Consider the following 18,065-nt stretch of genomic DNA (forward strand, 5'->3'; position numbering starts at 1 on the left):
GGGGTCAAATACCCCAGACCCCAAATCCTTCCCCCCAAAAAACCCACTCCAGTCCTGGTGGGCGCAGTGGGGTTAATTTGGGGTTTATTTGGGGCAGAGGCAGCTCCAGGTGCAATGTCTGTAGAGACCCTGGGTACAATGCTGGGAAAAGCCCCAAAAATCTCTCAGGGAAACCCCAAAAATCTCTTGTGATGGGCTGGGAACTGGGATTTGAGGATTATTTGGGGTTGATTTGGGACGGGGCCAGCTCCAGGTGCAATGTCTGCAGAGACCCTGGGTACAATGCTGGGAAAAATCCCAAAAACCTCTTGGGAACCCCAAAAATTCCTTGGGAAAATCCAAAAAATCCCTTGGGATGGGCTGGGAAATGGGATTTGGGGGAGTAAATGGGATTTGCGTGAAAGAAGGATTTGGGATGGGAAAGGAGATTTGGGTGAAGAAAGGGGGACTTAAGGCGAGGATTGAGCATTTGGGGTCAGGACTTCGGTGGAAAAACGGGATTTGGGTGGAAAAAGGGGATTGGGGATGGAAAAAGGAATTTTGGGGTAGAAAAAGAAGGATTAGAGGTGGGGAAAGAGGTTTTTGGGTGAGAAAAGGGGAATTGAGGTGGAAAACGGAGAATTTGAGGTGGGAAAATAAGGATTTGGGGTCAAAAAAGGAGATTTGGGGTGGAAAAAGGTTTTGTGGTTGAGAAAAAGGATTTGCGGAAAGAAAAAAGGATTTGGGATTATAAAAAAGAGCATTTGGGATTAAAAAAGAGGATTTGGGCTGAACTTACCTGGTATTTGTTGGATTTTTGTGGGATCTGGGGCAATTCTCTAAGATTTGGGGGCTTTGGGGCAGTTTTAGGATATTTAGGGGCAGTTTTGAGGGATTTGGGGGTGGTTTGGAGGGATTTTAGGGCATTTTGAAGGGATTTTGGGGTGGTTGGAGGGGTTTGAAATGTTTTGGGGCAGATGTAGGCTACTTAGGGGTAGTTTTGAGGGATTTTCGGGTGGTTTGGAAAAGATTCTAGGGCGTCTCTAGGGGATTTTGGGGTGGTTTAGATGGAATTTAGGGTGTTTTGAAACGATTTTGGGGTGGTTTGGAGGGATTTTAGGGCACTTTGAAGGGATTTTGGGGTGGCTTGAAGGCATTCGGGGCATTTTTGGGCAGTTTCAGGGTATTTAAGGAGGTTTTGAGGCATTTTTTTGGGGTTTTGGGGTATTCCGTGCCCCTTTTGTCAGGAATCGGGGGTGTTTTCCCGGGATTTCGGGGGCTGGAGATCACTTTTTGGCAAAGGAGATCTTCATGGCATTGCTCTGGGTGATCTTGAAGCCCTGCAGGGCCTCGCGGGCAGCGCCCGCCTGCACCTCGGTGTCAAACTCGACAAAGGCGATGTCGTGGCGGCCCGGAACCAGGCGAACCTCCTTGAACCCCGGGAACCTGGGAAGGGCAGCGGGATCGGTACCAGAAACATGGAAATGGGCCCCAAAAACATGGAAATGGTCCCCAAAAATACGGGAATGGACCCCAAAAATACAGGAATGGTCGCAAAAATACAGGAATGGTCCCCGGAAACACGGGAATGCACCCTGGAAATACGGGAATGGGCCCCAAAAACACTGGGGAATGTTTTCTTAAAAGATCTGGGAATCTTCTCCAAAAGAAATCTAGGAATGTTCCCCCAAAAATCCAAGATTGTTCCCTCAAAAATCTGGGAATGTTTCCTCAAAAAATTCAGGAATGTTCCTCCCCAAAATCTGGGAATGACCCCTCCAAATATCTGGGAATCTTCCCTGAAAATCTGGGAATATCCCCTAAAAAATCTGGGAATGCTCCCCAAAACATCTGGGAATGTTCCTTCAAAAGCCTGGGAATGTTCTCCCAAAAATCTTGGAATTACCCTCCCAAAATTCAGAAATGTTCTCAAAAAAAACCCAGAACTGTTCCCCCCAAAAATCTGGGAACACTCTCAAAAAATGAGGAAATTTTTCCAGAAGATTCATAAACATTTCCCCCCAGAACTGAGAATCTTTCCCCCAAAATTCTGAAACATTCTCCAAAATCAATGAACTTTTCCCCCAAAATCCACAAATGTTCCCCCAAAAATCCAGAACCGTTCCCCAAAACCCAGAAAATTTCCCCAAAAACACCTCCCTCCTGCAATCCAATTTTTTTTTCTCAAAAAAAATCCTGAAGTGCTCCCAAAAATGAGGAGACTTTCCCCAAATGCTGCAGAGGCATTCCCAAAAAAACCCCCAAAAACCCAACTCCTCAAAAAATCCAGAAATTCCCACCCAAATCCCGATGTTTTCCCCAAAAAACCCAGCGCCGAGCCCCCCCCCAAGCGGAGAATGGCCCGGCCCCTCCCGGAATTCCCAGATTCCCGGCTCTCACTGGTTGAAGAGCATGGAGAGCATCAGCTCGTTGGTCTCCTCGGGGAGGTTGGTCAGGAACAAGATGTGGTTCGGGGGGTTCTCTGAAAGCTGTGGGGAGGGGGACCCCAAAATCAGCCCAAAATCAGTCCAAAATGTGCCTAACCCAAAACTGCCCAAAATCTGCCCTAAATCAGCTCCAGAAGTGCCCCAAATCGGCCCCAAAGCTGCCCAAAATGAGCCCCTAAACCCAGCCCCAAATAAGCCCTAAATAAGCCCCAAACGTCCCCAAAATTGCTCTAAAATCAGCCCCAAATCCCTAAATCAGCCCCAAAACTGCCATGAATCAGCCCCAAATCTGCTCCAAAATCTGTCCCAAAAGAGCCCCAAATCAGCCCAAAGTGACACTGGGTACGCACCTAAACATCTGCCCCAAATCCCATCAAAATCTCAAAAAAACCCACAAAAGCTCAACCCCAAAATCTTGCAAAAATGTTGGAAAAAAACCCCACCACAATCGACCCAAAACCCTACCAAAATCCCAAAAAAACCCACAAAAACTTGCCCAAAACCTCAGAGAAATCCTGAAAAGAAACACAAAAACTGCCCCAAAAGTCCCACTAAAATGCCCCCAAAAAAACCCCAAAATCTGAACAAAAATCTGAGAAGAAACCACAGAAATTGGCCTGAAATCAAAAAAAAAACCTGGAAGAACCCACAAAAATTCCCCCAAAATTCCATCAAAATGCAATAAAAAATCCTTTCAAAACCCTCACAAAAATCCCACCGAAACCCCCCAAAAAGCCACAAAATATCCCCACAGAAATTGCCCAGATAATCCCCCCAAAATCCCTCAAAATCCCTCAAATCCCACCAAGAAATCCCTCAAAAGATGCCCCCGAAAATCCCCAAGAAACCTACACAAAATCACAATTAAATCCTCCCAATTCTGAGTATTACTCCCTAAATCCCAACTCAGGGGCTGTGTCAGGAATTGCTCACTAATCCAAATCCCACAAAACCCCATTAAATCCCATTAAAAGCCCGAAAAGGCCCATAAAATCCCATAAAGTCTGAATAAAACCCCATTAAAACTCCAGCCAGAAAATCCCATTAAAACCACCCATAAAATCCCATTAAACCCCCATAAGCCCCCATTGAACCCCATTAAATCCCCCATAATCCTACTGTGTGTTTTTTCAGGCTGCAGGTCCATTCCTAGGGGATTAAACCCCATAAATCCCATTAACCCCATGAATCGCCCATTAAACCCCACATAAATCCCATAACCCTGCAGTGGGGTGACTCACAGGCTGTGGGGCCATTCCTGGGGGATTAAACCCCACAGATCCCCCATTAAACCCCCCATAACCCTGCTGTGGGGTGACTCACGGGCTGTGGGGCGGCCATTGGGGCCAGCCCGGCTTGCGGGGCCATTCCTGGCGGGATTCCGGCGCTCGGGGCCATTCCGGGCGGGGGGATCATTCCTGGGGGGGGGATGTAGGGCGGGGTCGCCCCCAGGTGCGGCAGCAGCCGCGGCGCCTGCGCCAACGGGGCCAGGCCCTGCGAGACCCCCAAACATCCCTGAACACAGAGCAGTGATCCTGACCCCAAATCCACCCCAAATCCATCCCAAATTCACCCCAAATCCCTATCACAACCCCAAATCCCCAATCACAATCCCCATCCCAAATCCCAATCACAATCCCAAATCTCCAATCCCAAATCCACTCCAAATCCCAATCCCCCAATTTCAGTCCCAAATCCCCAATCCGCATTCCAAATCCCAATCCCAGTCCCCAATCCCAGTCCCAAATCCCCAATCCCAAAACCAACCCCAAATCCCAATCCCGATCCCAAATCCCATAATGGATCCCAATCCCAATCCCAATCCCCAATCCCATAACTGATCCAAATCCTCGATCCCGGCACTCACGGGCACGGCCCCCTGGCCCGCCTGGCTCCCGGCCCCGCTCTTTTTGGGGCCGGGAGCGTCGCTGCCCTTGGGTTTGCGCTTGTCCCGCTTGCGCTCCCGGTCCCGGTCCCGATCCCGCTCCCGCTCCACAAACGTTCCCTTCATCTTGGCGATGATGTCCGAGTCCGACTTGGCATACTGGATCCGCTGTGGAGAGGGGGTTTGGGGGGTTTCCAAGAGGGATTTGGGGATTTTTTGGTTGGATTTTGGAGATATTTGAGGCCAGATTTTGGCATTTTTCCCCAGAATTTCAGGGTTTTTTCACTACATTCCAGGATTTTTTCCCAAAATCCCAGAATTTTGCCCCAAATCTCTGTCTCACCATGGGTTTGGGGCAGAAGGGGAAGCTTTGGGACTGGTGAATTTAGAGGGATTCCTGGTTGGATTTTGGGGACATTTGAGGCCAGATTTTGGTGTTTTTCCCTGGAATTTCAGGGTTTTTTCCCAAAATCCCGGGATTTTCCCCCAAATTCCCATCTCACCATGGGTTTGTCGTAGAAGGGGAAGCCCTGCATGGACCGCAGGGCGTTGGTGGCGCTGCTCATCTCCTTGAAGATGACGAAGGCCTGGCCCCGCATGCGGAGGCTGCGTGACACCAGAATGTCCAAAATCTGCCCAAACTGTGAGAAAATGGCGTACAGGGACTTCTTCAGCTCTGCGGACAGACAGATGGACAGCTCGATCAGCACAGGGACACAGGGACAGAGAGACAAACGGACAGCTCAGTAATCATGGGGACAGAGGAACATAAAGGCAGAGGGACAGCGGAGTGGAGACAGACAGACACTGCCCCCAGCCCCGGGCACACACAGACAGTAACAATGGGACAGACAGACAGCGGAACACACAGACAAACACGGCCCCCAGCCCCCCTCACCATCCTTCTTGATTTTCTCGTTGAGGTTGTTGATGTAGATGGTGTGGTTGGGGCGGGGGTCCTGCACCGCCATGGCCGCGACGCCTGCCTGGGCACGGGGGAGGCTTCAGGGGAGCACCCAGACCCACCTGAACCCCCCGTCACCCTCAGGTTCCCCCAGACCCGCCTAATCCCTCTGAGACCCGTCCTCAGATCCACCTGAGGCCCCCCACAAACCCCTTCAGACCCACCTGAGACCCCCCCAGCCCCCCCGAGACCCCTCAATCCCCACCAAACCCCCCACAAATCCCACCAAACCCACTTCAGACCCTTCTCAAACCCCTCCAATTTCCCCCCAAAGGCTCCCCAAACCCACCTCAGACCCCTGAATTCCCTTCAAACCCCCCATTTCCCCCCAAAATCCCTCCAAACCCCACTTCCCCCCCAAACCCCTCTCAAACCCAGTTTCCCCCCAAACCTCCTCAGACCCGTCTCAAACCTCCCCATTTCCCCCCAAAACCTCCCCAAACCCACCTCAGACACCTCAGACTCCTCTCAAACCCCCTCATTCCCCCCAAACCCACCTCAGTTCCCTCCTCAGACGCTCCCCCCTCACGCTCTCCCGCCACCGCCTCAGCCGCCTGCGCGGGCCCCTCCCAGCCAATAGCAACGCGCCCCGACCCGAACTGACCAATCACCGCGCCGTGCCTTCCCAATCCAACCAATCGCCGCGCGAATCCCCTCAGCAGCGCCCGCCTCCTCCGCGCGGCTCCAGCCAATCAGAGGTGAGACGGAAGCGGCGCCCCCTGACCCCGGGGTCGGGCATGGAGCGGGCGCCCCCTCCCCCCCCGGCCGCGCCCCCTCCCCCGCCGCTCCCCGGGACCCCCGGGACCCCCCCCGGGCTCGGGCGGGTTCTGCGGGAGGCGCTGGAGAGAGCGGGGGAGGCGCTGGGAGAGGACGGAGGCCTCCGGGAGCTGCTGAAGCGGCGCAGGGACAGGTTGGGGGGGGGGGGGTCATGGGGGGCGGGGTCGTGAAAGGAGCCGGGGGGGGGTTGGGGGGGGGGGGTCCTTGTGGGGTGTCAAAGGGGGGTCTGGGGAGGGGTCTGGAGGGGGGTTGGGTGGGGTCCAAGTAGGGGTCCGGGAGTGTTGGGGGGATCTGGGAGTGTTAGGGTGGGTCTGGGGGTTTGGGGGAGGGGTCCAAGGAGGGTTCTGGGGTATTTTGGGGAGGGGTCCGGGGGGGTCTTGGAATAGTCCTGGGGGGTTTTGGGGAGGGTCCTTGGGGAGGGGTCTTGGAAAGGGATCAGGGAGGGGTCCTGGGGGGGCTTTGGGGAGGGGTCGGGGGGGGGGGGAAGCTCTCAGGGTGTTCTGAGGGGGATTTTGGGGGTCCAGGGGGGGATTTGGGGGTCCTGGGGGATCTGGGGGGGATTTGGGAAGGGGTCTGGGGACTCTCAGGGGGTCCTGGGAGGGATTTTGGGGCTCCTGTGGGGGTCTCAGCCCCCCCTGAACCGGGATTTTAAGGGGAGGTGGTACAGCAGGGGCTCCCCCCGGTTATGGGGGGGGTCTCCCACCGTGCCCCCTCCCCAAAAAGCTTCCAGGGCCCCCTGAAGTGGCTCCTGTTCCACCGGCCCGTGCCCCCCCTGATCCAGGATGGCCCCCAGTGAGTCTGGGAGCTTCGGGGGAGTTTTGGGGATGTTACTGAAACTTTGGGGACGTTTTTTTTTTATTTTGGGGGAACTTTATGGGGATTTGGTGGGATTCTCTGGGGTCTTACTGGGATTTTTTGGGGAGGTTTTATTGGAATTTTGGGGATGATTTTGGAATTTTAATGAATCCTCCAAAAAAAACCTCCAAAATTTCTCAAAAAAAAAAAAAAAATTGTTTTGTAACACGCACTAAAATCTTGTAATTCTGTCCAAAAAACAAATAATTTCATCTAAAATCCCCTCAAAATCAAAGTCCCCCCAAAATGCCCCAACCACCCCCAAAATCCCCCCAAACCCAAAAAATTCCTTCAAAACCCCAAAATCTTTCCCCAAAAAACCCTCTAGAATCCCTCCAAACCAAATAAAGCCCCCCCAAAACTCCCTCCAAACCCACAAATATACCCCAAAATCCCCCTTAAAAAACCCTCAAAAATTCCCCCAAACCAAACAACCCCCTCCCAGAACTCCCTCAAAACCCCAGAATCTCCCCCAAAATCTCCCCCAAAATCTCCCCAAATGCAATCAAGGCCCCCCCAAATCCCCCCAATGAGGCTCCTGCCCCTGCCAGGTGTGGCCTGGTGGCGCTGGCCATGGCGGGGGCGCTGCTGGGACCCCCCCGGCCCCAATTGGGTCTGGGGGCTCTGCTGGAGACGGCGCGGGCCCGGGGCTACACCCGCCACGGGGAGATGTTCTCAGGTGGGGGGGGGTCCTGGGACATTTGGGGGATGTTTGGGGGGCACTGGGGTGGGGGCTGGGAGGTTTGGGGGGGATTTGGGGGGGATTTTGAGGGGAGTTGGGGGGATTTGGGGGGGGTCTCAAGTGTTTCTGGGATGATTTGGGGAGGTTTCGGGTATTTTGGGGTATTTTTGGGGATGGTTTAGGGGGTACTTTGGGGTGGTTTGGGGGTATTTTGGGGTATCTAAGGATATTTTGGGATTTTTGGGGTATTTTGGGATGGTTTTTGGGGTATTTTGGACTGGTTTTGCGGGTATTTGGGGTGGTTTTGGGGGTGTTTTGGGTACTTTGGGCTGTTTTTTAGGATATTTTGGGTTACTCTGGGGTTCCAGCCGCCCAGCTGGCCGCGCTGGCCCAGGAGCTGCTCCCGTGCCGGGCTGAGCTGCTGCAGGGGGGGCTGGGGGGGCCCAACCTCGGCCGTGTCCTGCGGCACCTCCAGAGGGGCCACCCCCTTCTGGTCCCGTATCCTTGGATTTGGGGTCTGGGATTGGGGTCTGGGCCGCCCCCTCCTCATCCCGTATCCTTTGGGATTTGGGGGCTCCATTTGGGATTTGGGGGCTCACTCTGGGCTCTGAGGGCTCCCTGTGGGGTCCCTTTGAGGTCCCTGTGGGGTCCGTATCTCTGGGTTGGGGTCTCCATGGGGTCTGTGGGGTCCGTATCTCTGGGTTGGGGTCTCCATGGGGTCTCTATGGGGTCTGTGGGGTCCGTATCTCTGGGTTGGGGTCTCCATGGGGTCTCTATGGGGTCTGTGGGGTCCGTATCTCTGGGTTGGGGTCTCCATGGGGTCTCTGTGGGGTCTGTGTCTCTGGGTTGAGGTCCCTGACCCTGCAGTTATGATGAGGACAGCAACCACGGGCCCTGCTGCCGCCGCGGCCACAAGGCCCACTGGGCCCTGCTCAACGGTGAGGGGCCCCAAAACCCCCCAAAAACAGCCCCTGACCCCCCCCAAAAACCCCTGAGCCCTAAAATCCACCAAAACCCTCCCCAAAAACCCCTGAGGCCCCCAAACCTCCCTGAGCCCCAAAACTCCACCCCAAATCCCCCAAACGCCCCCTGAAATCCCCCAAACCACAGTCCCAAGCAGATCGGGAGGGGATTTGGGGGAGTTTGAGGGAGTTTGGGGGGATTTGGGGTCAGGAGGGGATTTGGGGGGGGGTTTCGGGGCTCAGGGGGTGCACAACGACCCGAGGAGGGGTCCCTGACCCCCTCCGACCCCCCCTGACGCCCCCTTCTCCCCCCAGGGCTGCTCCTGGCCGTGCCCCCCCGGGCCCCCCTGGGACCCCAATTCCTGCGGGACCCCGAGATCCCCAACGTGTTCCACGCGCGGGGCGGGGTGCTCCTTGGGGAGGGGGCTCTGGCCGGGCCTGTGACCCCCCCGGGGCCGAGGGTCCCTCCTGGGGGGCCCGGGGAGGGGTCCCAGGCCCAGGGGATGTGGGATTTGGGGCAGGGGTCCCGGCTTGAGGAGAGGTCCCAGGCCGAGGACACGCCCGGATTTGGGGAGGGGTCGGGATTTGGGGTGGGGTCGGGTTTTGAGGAGGGGTCCCAGGCTGAGGGCACGCTCGGATTTGAGTTGGGGTTGGGATTTGAGGAGGGGTCGGGATTTGGGGACGGGTCCGGATTTGAGGAGGGGTCCGAGGCTGAGGGGGTTCCCGGATTTGGCTCGGGGTCGGGATTTGGGTCGGGGGTCCTGGTGCTGGCGCTGCAGGGGAAGAGCCCCCGGCCCCAGCTGTGGCCGCTGGGAGCGCTCGGGGCCAGCAACGCCCAACTGAGCGAGCTGAGCCCCCGCAGGTGGGGAGGGGGCTTCGTGCTGCCCCCCGGGGGGCTGCGGGGCGGGCTGCGGGGCCGCGCCGTGCTGCTGCACCCCCTGGAGACCCCTCCCCAATAAAAATCGGCCTTTAGAGAGAGATTTGGGCGGTTTTGGGGAGTCTGGGGGGAGATTTGAGGGGTCTTAGGGGGAATTTGATGAGGTTTTCGGGAGTTTTGGGGGCATTTGGGGTGGCCCCGCCCCCGGAGAGACCCCTCCCCCCAATAAAAACGGGTCTCTGATTTAATTCTGGGGAGAAACTGGGGAGATTTGGGGAGGTCTTGGTGGGGTTTGGGGGGACTTGGAGATTTGGGGGGAATTTGAGGGGGTTTGGAGGGATTCCGGGGATTTGGGGGGGGTTCTGGGGAGATTTGGGCGAATTCGGGGGAACTTGGGGGGGTTTGGGGGAATTTGGAGGGGGTCCAGACCCCTCATTTGGGGGAGGGGTCGCGGCGTTTTCCCCCAGATCCGCCACTGGGCGCCGTCTCGCCCCGAGTGGGCGCGGTCTGTGTGAGCAGCACGGCTCTGATTGGCTCTCGCTGGGAGGGGGCGGGGGCCTTTAAACCCGGAAGCGGCGCAAGGGCACGCGGGGAGCGCGGGAACGGAGCTGAGCCGGGCCTCCCCCCCCCCGGAACTCCCTGAAGCCCTCCAGAGACCCCCCAAAACCGCCCCCTGATCCCCGGAACCCCACCGAGACCCCCAAAACCCTTCCCGTACCCCGCACCTGTCCCCGAAACCCTCCCTTAAATCCTCCCCGAGACTCCCCCTCAAACCACCCCGTGACCCCCCAAATCCCCCCCCCGGTGTGCCCCCCGATGCTGCTCGGGCTCTCCCGGGGGTACCTGCGGGGGTTCCGCCCCTCGGGGGCGCGGGACCACCCCCAAAACCGGGATCCCCCCAGGAACCAGGACCCCCCCCAAAACCGGGACCCCCCCAGGAACCGGGACCACCCCCAAAACCGGGACCCCCCCCAGGACCAGGTCAGTGATTTTGTGGAGGGGTCCCCGATTTTGGGGAGGTCCCAGCTCTTTTCGGGGGGGATCCTGGATTTTGGGGGTTCCTGGATTTTGGGGGGTCCCGGGTTTGGGGGAGTTTTGGATTTAGGGAGGGGTCCCCGGTTTGGGGCGGTCCCGGGTTTTGTGGTCCCAGTTTTGGGGGTCCCAGATTTGGGGGGGGTCTCGGAATTTGGAGATCCCGGATTTCGGGGTCCCGGGTTTGGGGTCCTGGGTTTTGGGGGTCCCGGATTTGGGGGGGTCCCGCGTTTGGGGGTCCCGGATTTGGGGGTCCCTGACTCGGAGCCTCCCAGGGCGGCGCGAGGGGCCAGGGGCGCCCGGTGCCCGTGAGCAGAATGGCGCGGGCTGCGACCATGGGAGGTACTGAGGGAACTGGGACGGACTGGGAGCCACTGGGAGGGGATTGGGGGGACTGGGAACAGGAAATGCGGGAACTGGGAGCCACTGGGAATGGGAAATGGAGGGACTGGGATGGACTGGGAATGGGGGAACTGGGAGGGACTGGGATGGACTGGGAATGGGAAATGGGGGAACTGGGAGGGTCTGGAGGGACTGGGATGGATGGGAGGGACTGTGGGTTAGGGTTAGGTTACTGTGGGGGGCACTGGAATTCCCAGTTTGGGGTCCCAGTTTAGGGGTCCCATTTGGGGTTCCCCAGGTGTGGCTCTGCAATTGGGGCTGGGGGCTTTGGCCAAGGCCGCCCGGACACGGCTGCGTGGGCAGGAGCGGCCGCGGGGTGAGTGGGACTCCCGAGACCCCCGTCCCAAGGGGGGAACCCCCAAATCCACCCAACCTCCCCCACATCTCCCTGAAATCCCCCCAACACCCCCCAGACTTATTTGGGGGTCTCCAAACCCCATTTTTTGGGGTCTTGCCCCCCCATTTTCCTCCCCCAGACCCATTTCTGGGGTCTCATTTCCCCCAAAACCCAATCTGGGGTCTCCTCCCCTTTTTTGGGGTCCCCAGCCCCCATTTCGGGGTCCCCATCCCAAATGTTGGGTCCCCTTCTCCAATTTTTGGGCTCTCCATCCCCAATTTTGGCCCCAGCTCTGGACCCCATTCCCATTTTGGGTCCCCCTCCCCAATTTCGGGTTTCCCTCAATTTTTGGGTTCCCTTCCCCAATTCCATGTCCCCCTCCCCAATTTCCCCGCAGCCCCGAGCCCCCTGCTGTCGGAAGCCTCCGCTGAGCGTTTGGTGGCCGCACTGAGCCGGGCCCGGGGGGCGGCGCTCAAGCTGGGACAGCTGCTCAGCATGGCAGGTGTGAAGAACCCCCAAAAACACCCCCAAAACACCCTGGAAAACCCCAAAAACTCCAAAACAACAGCCCCAAAACCACCCTTAAAAACCCCCAAATCCCATAAAGTTCCCCTAACAATCCCATAAATTCCCGCTAAATTTCTCCCAAGTTCCCCTAAAATCCTAAATTTTCCCAAAAGCCCTTTCTAAATCCCATAAAATTCTCCTAAAATCCCCCCTAAATCCCAGAAACCCCCAGAAAATCCCATAAATCCCCCAAATCCCCCAATCCCGACCCCTCCCCGCAGACCCGGCCCTGCTGACCCCGCAGCTCCAGCGGATCCTGGAGCGGCTCCGGCACCACGCGGAGCCAATGCCCGGCTGGCAGAGCTTCGTGAGCCTCCACGACGGCATTTGGGGGATTTGTGGGATTTTAGGGGAATTCTGAGGGGTCTGGGAGAAGTTTTGGGGATTTTGTGGGATTTGGGTGGGGATTTGTGGGGGATTTTTGTGGGATTTTGTGAGGATTTGGGGGGGATTTTTGGGGGATTTTTTTGGGGATTTTTTTAGGATTTTTTTGGAATTTGGGATCCTTGTCCCCACAGGAGGTTCTGGATGCGGAGCTGGGCCCGGAGCAGCTCTGGGAATTCCCGGGATTTTGGGGAATTTTGTGGGATTTTTGTGGGGTTTTGTGCTATTTTATGATATTTTTGGCTAGATTTTTTTTTTAAATTTGGGAATTTTTGGGGAGTTTTGGGATCCCCGGCTGTCCTGGACCCGCAGCTGGGCCGGGCTTGGCGGAAACACCTCCAGGAATTCCCAAAATTCCCGGGATCCCAGGGGAATTTTGCGGTTTTTTATGCTGTTTTACAGTATTTTTGTCTGGATTTTGATGAAATTTTGGGATTTTTTGGGGATTTTTGGATCCCAGGCAGTCCTGGATGAGGAGCTGGGTCCGGGCTGGCGGGATCAGCTCCAGGAATTCCAGGAATTCCCTGTGGCCGCTGCCTCCCTGGGCCAGGTGCACCGGGCACGGCTCCGGAGCGGCGCCGACGTCGCCATCAAAATCCAGGTGGAGAAAACCTGGGAATTCTGGGAGAATTCTGGGGGGATTTGGCGGTCCCGGGGTGGGAATTTGGGGGATTCAGGCTGGGATTTGGGAATTCCAGGAATTTGGGGTGGGATTTGGGGGACCTGGGGTGGGAGTTTGGGGAGTTCGAGAAGGAATTTGGGCCGGGATTTGGAGCTCAGGGGTGGAAATTTGGGAACTGGGGATGGAAGCTTGGGAATTTGGGCTGGAAATGTGGATACCTGGGATGGAATCTGGGATTCAGGATCGAAATTTGGGATCCTGGGGTGGGAATTTGGGAATTTGCGCCGGGATTTGGCATTCGGGGCCAAGTTTGGGCTGGAATTTGGGGATTTGGGCTCCCCACAGTACCCGGGCGTCGCCCTCAGCATCGGCAGCGACATCGAGAATCTCCTGACGCTACTGAGCCTCAGCCCTGGCCTGCCCAAAGGTCTCACAGTGCCCCAAGATCCCCCCCAAATCACCCCAAATATCCCCAAAATCACCCCAGACTCATCCCAAATCAGCCCATTCCCCATTCCCGTTTTCCCCCATCCCCGTTTTCCCCCATTCCTTTTTTTCCCCACTTCCCATTCCTGTTATCCCAAATTCCCATGTTTTCCCCCCGACATTCCCATTTTTTCCATTTTTCCCCATATTTCCGTTTTTCCCCAATTCCCCCCCCCCGCATTCCCATTTTTTCCTCAACATTCCCGTTGTTGTTCCCAGGGCTGTTTCCCGCTCACTCCCTGCGGACTCTGCAGCGGGAGCTGGAGCTGGAATGCGACTACGAGCGCGAGGCCGCCAGCGCCGCCCGCTTCCGGTAGGAATCCCAGGAATTCTGATGGGAATTCCGGCAATCCCAACAGGAATTCTGGCAATTCTGGTGGGAATTCTGGGAATCCCAGCAGGAATTCCATCAATCCCAACAGGAATTCCGAGAATTCTGGGAATTCCAGCAGTCCCGGTGCGAATTCCATGAATCCCAGCGGGAATCCCAGCAATCCGCCAATTCCTTTGGGGATTTTGGGTGGGGGGGGGGTTACGGGATTTTGAGGCTTTTGGGGTGGATTTTTTGGGAATTCAGGATTTTTCGGATCTTTCCGGATCCGCGCTGGGGTCGGATCCGTTTCTCTGGGTAGGATTTTGGGGGGATTTGGGGGTTTTGGGGCGTTTCCGGGTGGATGATTTTTTGGGAATGCGGGAATTGCGGGCTGTTCCCAGATCCCTGCTGGGCTCGGATCCGTTTTTCCGGGTGCCGGCCGTGGTGGCCCCGCTGAGCTCGCGCCGAGTGCTCTGCACCGAGTGGGGAAGGGGAGAGGCCCTGGAGCGCGGGCAGAGCCTCCCCCAGGAACGGCGGGACCAGGTGGGGAAAATTCCGGAATTGGGGAATGGGGGATTGAGGGCATTGGGGGAAATCGGGCATTGGGAATTGGGGAATGAGGGTTTGGGGATTTGGGGATTGGGAATTTGGGAATTCAGGATTGGGAATGAGGGAATTGGGAGTTTTGAGAATTTTTTTGTGGCAGTTGGACCCCAGAATTTGGGGCTTTTTTGGGGGCAGGACCTCCAAATTTGGGAGGTTTGGGGGGAATTTTTGGGGGATTTGGGGATTTTTTTGGGGGGTGGGACCCCAAAATTTGGGGGGAAGTTGGGGGAATTTTGGGGATTTAGGGAGTTTTGGGGTTGGGACCCTGGAATTTGGGGGAGTTCTGGGAGGATTTTGGGGTTTTTTTGGGGTGGAACCCCAAATTTGGGAGGTTTTTGAGGGTTGGGACCCCAAAGTTGGGGGATTTGGGGTTTTTTTTGGAGGTGGAACCCTGGAATTTGAGGGACTCCCAGTTTATAGGGATTGGGATAATTTTTGGGAGCGGGGTCTGGGTTTCGAGGGATTTGAAGGGATTCTGGGAGGATTTGGGATGATTCTGGAGTAATTTTTTTAATTTTTTTGAATTTTGGGAGGATTTGGGATAATTTTGGGGTGTTTTTTAATTATTGGGGGAGTTTTGGGGAGATTTTGGGGGTGTTTCCCAGCCTTTTTCCCACATTTCAGGGCGCTTTTAAAGCGATTTTTAACCATTTTCTCCCCGCTTTTCGGGATTTTCTTGTGACTTTCTCGGGATTTCTGGGATTTTGGGAGATTTGGGGGCTCCCGGATTTAACCCTTCGTGTCCCAGATCTGCTCCCAGCTGCTCCGGCTCTGCCTCCTGGAGCTTTTCCAGTTCCGTTTCATGCAGACCGACCCCAACTGGGCCAATTTCCTCTATGACTCCCAGAGCCACACGGTAAGCCCAGAATTCCCAAAATTCCCGGCGCCTTCCGGGAGCACTCAGGGCTGTTTGGGGGGATTTCAGGGGAACTAAAAGGAATTTGGGGGAGTTTTGTTGGGATTTTCAGGAATTTCAGGGGATTTTGTTGGGATTCTCGGGGGATTTTGAGATGATTGGGTGGGACTTGGGGGATTTTCCGGTTTTGGGGAGGATTTCTGGGATTTTTAAGGGATTTCTTTGGGATTTGGGGAATTTTGGGGGGAATTTGGGATGGACTTGAGGGATTTTTATGAGATTTTGGGGGATTTGAGGGGCTGTTTTGGAGGAATTTGGGGGGATTTGGGGATTTTTGTCAGATTCGAGGTGTTCTGGGGAGATTTTGGGGAATTTTGTAGGATTTTTGTGGGATTTGGGGTTAGGAGGAATTTTTGGGGGCTGTGGAAAAGATTTGGGGGGATTTTAGGGCGATTTGAGGGAATTTTGCAGATTTTGTGGGGTTTTCAGAAGTTTTTGGGGGATTTAAGGAGATTCGAATGAGATTTGGGGAAATTTGGGGGAATTTTGAGACGATTTTGGGAAAATCTTGAAAGAATTTGGGGCATTTTGGGAAGATTTTGGGGGAATTTGGGGATTCTTGAGAGGATTTTGTGGGATTTGGGGCATTTGGAGAAGATTTGGGGAAGATTTTGGGATTTGGGGGGATTTTTGAGGATTTTTTGAGGATTTTGTTGAATTTGGAGAAGATTTTTGGGGGATTTGGGGTGAATTTGGGGCCGATTTTTCTGGGATTCCATGGGAACCCCCAAATTTGGGGATTTTGGGGGATTTTGGGGTCTCTCCAGGTAACGCTGCTGGATTTTGGAGCCACCCGGGAATTTGAGCGGGAATTCACTGATCACTACATCGAGGTGGGAATGGAAGAAACGGGGGAAAATGGGGAAAAAACGGGAAAAAAAAGGGAACAAACGGGAAAAAAATGGGAATAAAATGGGAAAAATGGGGAATTTTTTGGGGTACTCTGGGGGATTTTGAGATTTTGTGAGATTTTGTGGGATTTTTCTGGAATTTCGTGGGATTTTGAGAACACCCGGGGTGATTTTTGTGCGGATTTTGATGAAAAAAATGGGAAAAAGGGGGAAAAACCACAGGAATTTGGTTAAAAAAAGGAAGAATTTGGAAAGTGAGGCCAGAATTTGGGAGGAAAACAGAATTTTTGGGATTTCAGGTGATCCGGGCCGCAGCTGAGAGGGACGAGGAGAAAATCCTGAGGAAATCCCGGGATCTGAAATTCCTGACGGGATTCGAGTCCCAGGTAAAAAGCCCCGAATTAGGGGCTTTTCCCCTCCCAGATTTTGGGATTTTCTTCGTTTCCCCCCACCATTTCAGGGTTCCCGATTTGGGGGACCCCCTGACCCCCATTTATTCCCCCCCAGGCTCTGCAGTCCCTGCACGTCCAGGCTGTGCTGCTCCTGGGGGAGCCCTTTGGGGGTCCCCAGCCCTGGGATTTCGGGGCTCTGGGGGGGCAGCGAACGGCTCGGGGGGTGCGGGGACTGCTCCCCCAAATCCTGCGGGACCGCCTGGGTCCCCCCCCCGAGCCCAGCTACGCCCTGCACCGCAAATTGGGGGGGGTCTTCCTGGCCTGCACCCGCCTCGGGGGGCGCGTGCACTGCCGGGACATCTTCCAGGAGGTCTACGAGAGCTACTGGGGCCCCCAAAACCCCCTGGGGGACCCCAAAATACCGGGGGGAGCCCCCGGAGCGGGGCGGGGGGACAGGGAGCCCCCCCGGTGAGGGTGGGTGGAGACCCCTCCCCAATAAAGGGGGATTTGACCCCAAAATCGGGGCTGGGTTCTTTGATTTTGGGGTTCCTGGGATTTGGGAGGTTTTGGAATTTTGGGGCCGATCCGGGGCTCGGGGTTGTTTGTGGGCGGGGTCAGCGCGCGGGGTTCTGGCTCATCTGCATATTCGTATAGTCTCCGTCCAATGGCTGCGGGGCCCTGGTGGGCGGGGCTCGCATTATATTTGCATATTCATACGGCCGCCAGCCAATAGTGGCTGTGTTGGGCGGGGGGGGTTTTGTTAAATTTGCGTATTCATGAGGCATCCAGCAGAAGCTTCCTGGGCTGGGGTTGTTTATTTGCATATTCATGAGGGGGTGGGGCCTTGGCGCACGGCTGGGGTCTGCGGACCCCGCTCTGCCCCAAAAATGTCCCCAAAAACCCCAAAGACCCTCCCAGTGCCCCAAACAACCCCATTGCCCCCAAAGCCCTCCCAGTGTCCCCCAAATGTCGCGAATGTCCCCCTAAATGTCCCCCGTGTCCCCCAGACCTCTGCCGGGGAGGGACTGGGGTCAGGGATTGTGGTTTGGGGTCAGGATTTGGGGACCCCCCCCGATTTTCTCCTCTGATCTCTCCCAGTCCCTTTAAGCAGCGGCCGCGTTGAGCTCTGGAATTCTCCGGAATTCCATAAAAAAGAATTCCACAAAAACCGAAAATGGATCAGAACGGCACCAGCGGGGGAAGGGCCAGGGGATCCCGGTCCAGATGTTCCCAACCCCAGCCCATGTTTTTTCCCCAAATTCCCACTTTATTCCACTTTCCCCCCATTATTTCACAATTTTCCCATGTTTTCCCCCATTTTTTTCCCTATTTTTCCATATTTTCCTATTTTTCCTATTTTCCCCTATTTTTTCCCGTTTTCTCTCAGTTTTTCCTCATTTCCCTCTATTTTCCCCTCATTTTTCCCCCTTTTCCCCATTTTGTGGTTTCCCATTTTCACCCCAGTTTTTTTCCCAAATTCCTCGGGGTTTTCCCCCATTTTTTCCCAAACTCCCATTTTTCCCCCATTTTATCCCGAATTCCCCCATTTTTTCTCAAATTCCCAGGTTTTCCCCCATTTATTTCCAAATTCCTCAGGTTCTCTCCCACTTTTCCCAATTTCCCCGGTTTTTCCCTCGTTTTTTCCCCAAGTTCCCCCATTTCTTCCCAAATTCCCCCATTTTCCCCCCTTTATTTCCCAAATTCCCCGGGTTTCCCCCCATTTTTTCCC

The 18,065-nt window shown here is 55.4% G+C and overlaps 2 protein-coding genes across 10 annotated transcripts; one reads left to right on the top strand and one right to left on the bottom strand.

Annotated features, from left to right (window-relative positions):
• Window positions 1-63: 63 nt before the first annotated feature.
• On the bottom strand, window positions 64-5,856 carry SNRPA (small nuclear ribonucleoprotein polypeptide A). Of its 2 annotated transcripts, none has more exons than XM_086872017.1 (7): window positions 5,773-5,856; window positions 5,210-5,293; window positions 4,815-4,987; window positions 4,294-4,479; window positions 3,750-3,920; window positions 2,380-2,468; window positions 64-1,425 (listed from the first exon to the last, which is right to left on the bottom strand). In XM_086872017.1, exons 2-7 carry the CDS (start codon window positions 5,280-5,282, stop codon window positions 1,266-1,268), a joined length of 852 nt encoding a protein of 283 aa, XP_086728143.1. In that variant the 5' UTR covers window positions 5,283-5,293; window positions 5,773-5,856; the 3' UTR covers window positions 64-1,265. The 2 variants fall into 2 exon arrangements, with proteins under 2 accessions (XP_086728143.1, XP_086728144.1); XM_086872018.1 differs by having other exon boundaries at window positions 5,210-5,297; window positions 5,773-5,842.
• A 113-nt stretch (window positions 5,857-5,969) lies between these two features.
• LOC111942550 (atypical kinase COQ8B, mitochondrial-like) lies at window positions 5,970-16,855 on the top strand. Of its 8 annotated transcripts, XM_086872012.1 has the most exons (17): window positions 6,105-6,185; window positions 6,776-6,844; window positions 7,459-7,586; window positions 7,958-8,087; window positions 8,457-8,527; window positions 10,331-10,409; window positions 11,101-11,178; window positions 11,597-11,701; window positions 11,988-12,073; window positions 12,611-12,751; window positions 13,118-13,199; window positions 13,478-13,571; window positions 13,973-14,114; window positions 14,926-15,033; window positions 15,861-15,926; window positions 16,244-16,330; window positions 16,452-16,855. In XM_086872012.1, exons 2-17 carry the CDS (start codon window positions 6,835-6,837, stop codon window positions 16,806-16,808), a joined length of 1,764 nt encoding a protein of 587 aa, XP_086728138.1. In that variant the 5' UTR covers window positions 6,105-6,185; window positions 6,776-6,834; the 3' UTR covers window positions 16,809-16,855. The 8 variants fall into 8 exon arrangements, with proteins under 8 accessions (XP_086728136.1, XP_086728134.1, XP_086728139.1 ...); XM_086872008.1 differs by lacking the exon at window positions 7,958-8,087 and having other exon boundaries at window positions 5,975-6,185; XM_086872014.1 differs by lacking the exon at window positions 7,958-8,087 and having other exon boundaries at window positions 6,776-6,848.
• Window positions 16,856-18,065: the final 1,210 nt, after the last annotated feature.

This window comes from Cyanistes caeruleus, chromosome 38 (assembly GCF_971803275.1).
Source record: "Cyanistes caeruleus chromosome 38, bCyaCae1.hap1.1, whole genome shotgun sequence".
NCBI classification, from domain to species: domain Eukaryota; kingdom Metazoa; phylum Chordata; class Aves; order Passeriformes; family Paridae; genus Cyanistes; species Cyanistes caeruleus.

Coding starts and splice junctions, on each gene's coding strand:
- SNRPA (XM_086872017.1), bottom strand. CDS start 5,282: ATGGCGGTGCAGGACCCCCGCCCCAACCACACCATCTACATCAACAAC. Junction 3,921..4,293: donor CGGGCCAGGGGGCCGTGCCC/GTGAGTGCCGGG, acceptor GGGGTCTCGCAG/GGCCTGGCCCCGTTGGCGCA. Junction 2,469..3,749: donor CAATGGCCGCCCCACAGCCC/GTGAGTCACCCC, acceptor CCCTCCCCACAG/CTTTCAGAGAACCCCCCGAA.
- LOC111942550 (XM_086872008.1), top strand. CDS start 6,013: ATGGAGCGGGCGCCCCCTCCCCCCCCGGCCGCGCCCCCTCCCCCGCCG. Junction 11,179..11,596: donor TGGGCAGGAGCGGCCGCGGG/GTGAGTGGGACT, acceptor ATTTCCCCGCAG/CCCCGAGCCCCCTGCTGTCG. Junction 11,702..11,987: donor ACAGCTGCTCAGCATGGCAG/GTGTGAAGAACC, acceptor CCCTCCCCGCAG/ACCCGGCCCTGCTGACCCCG.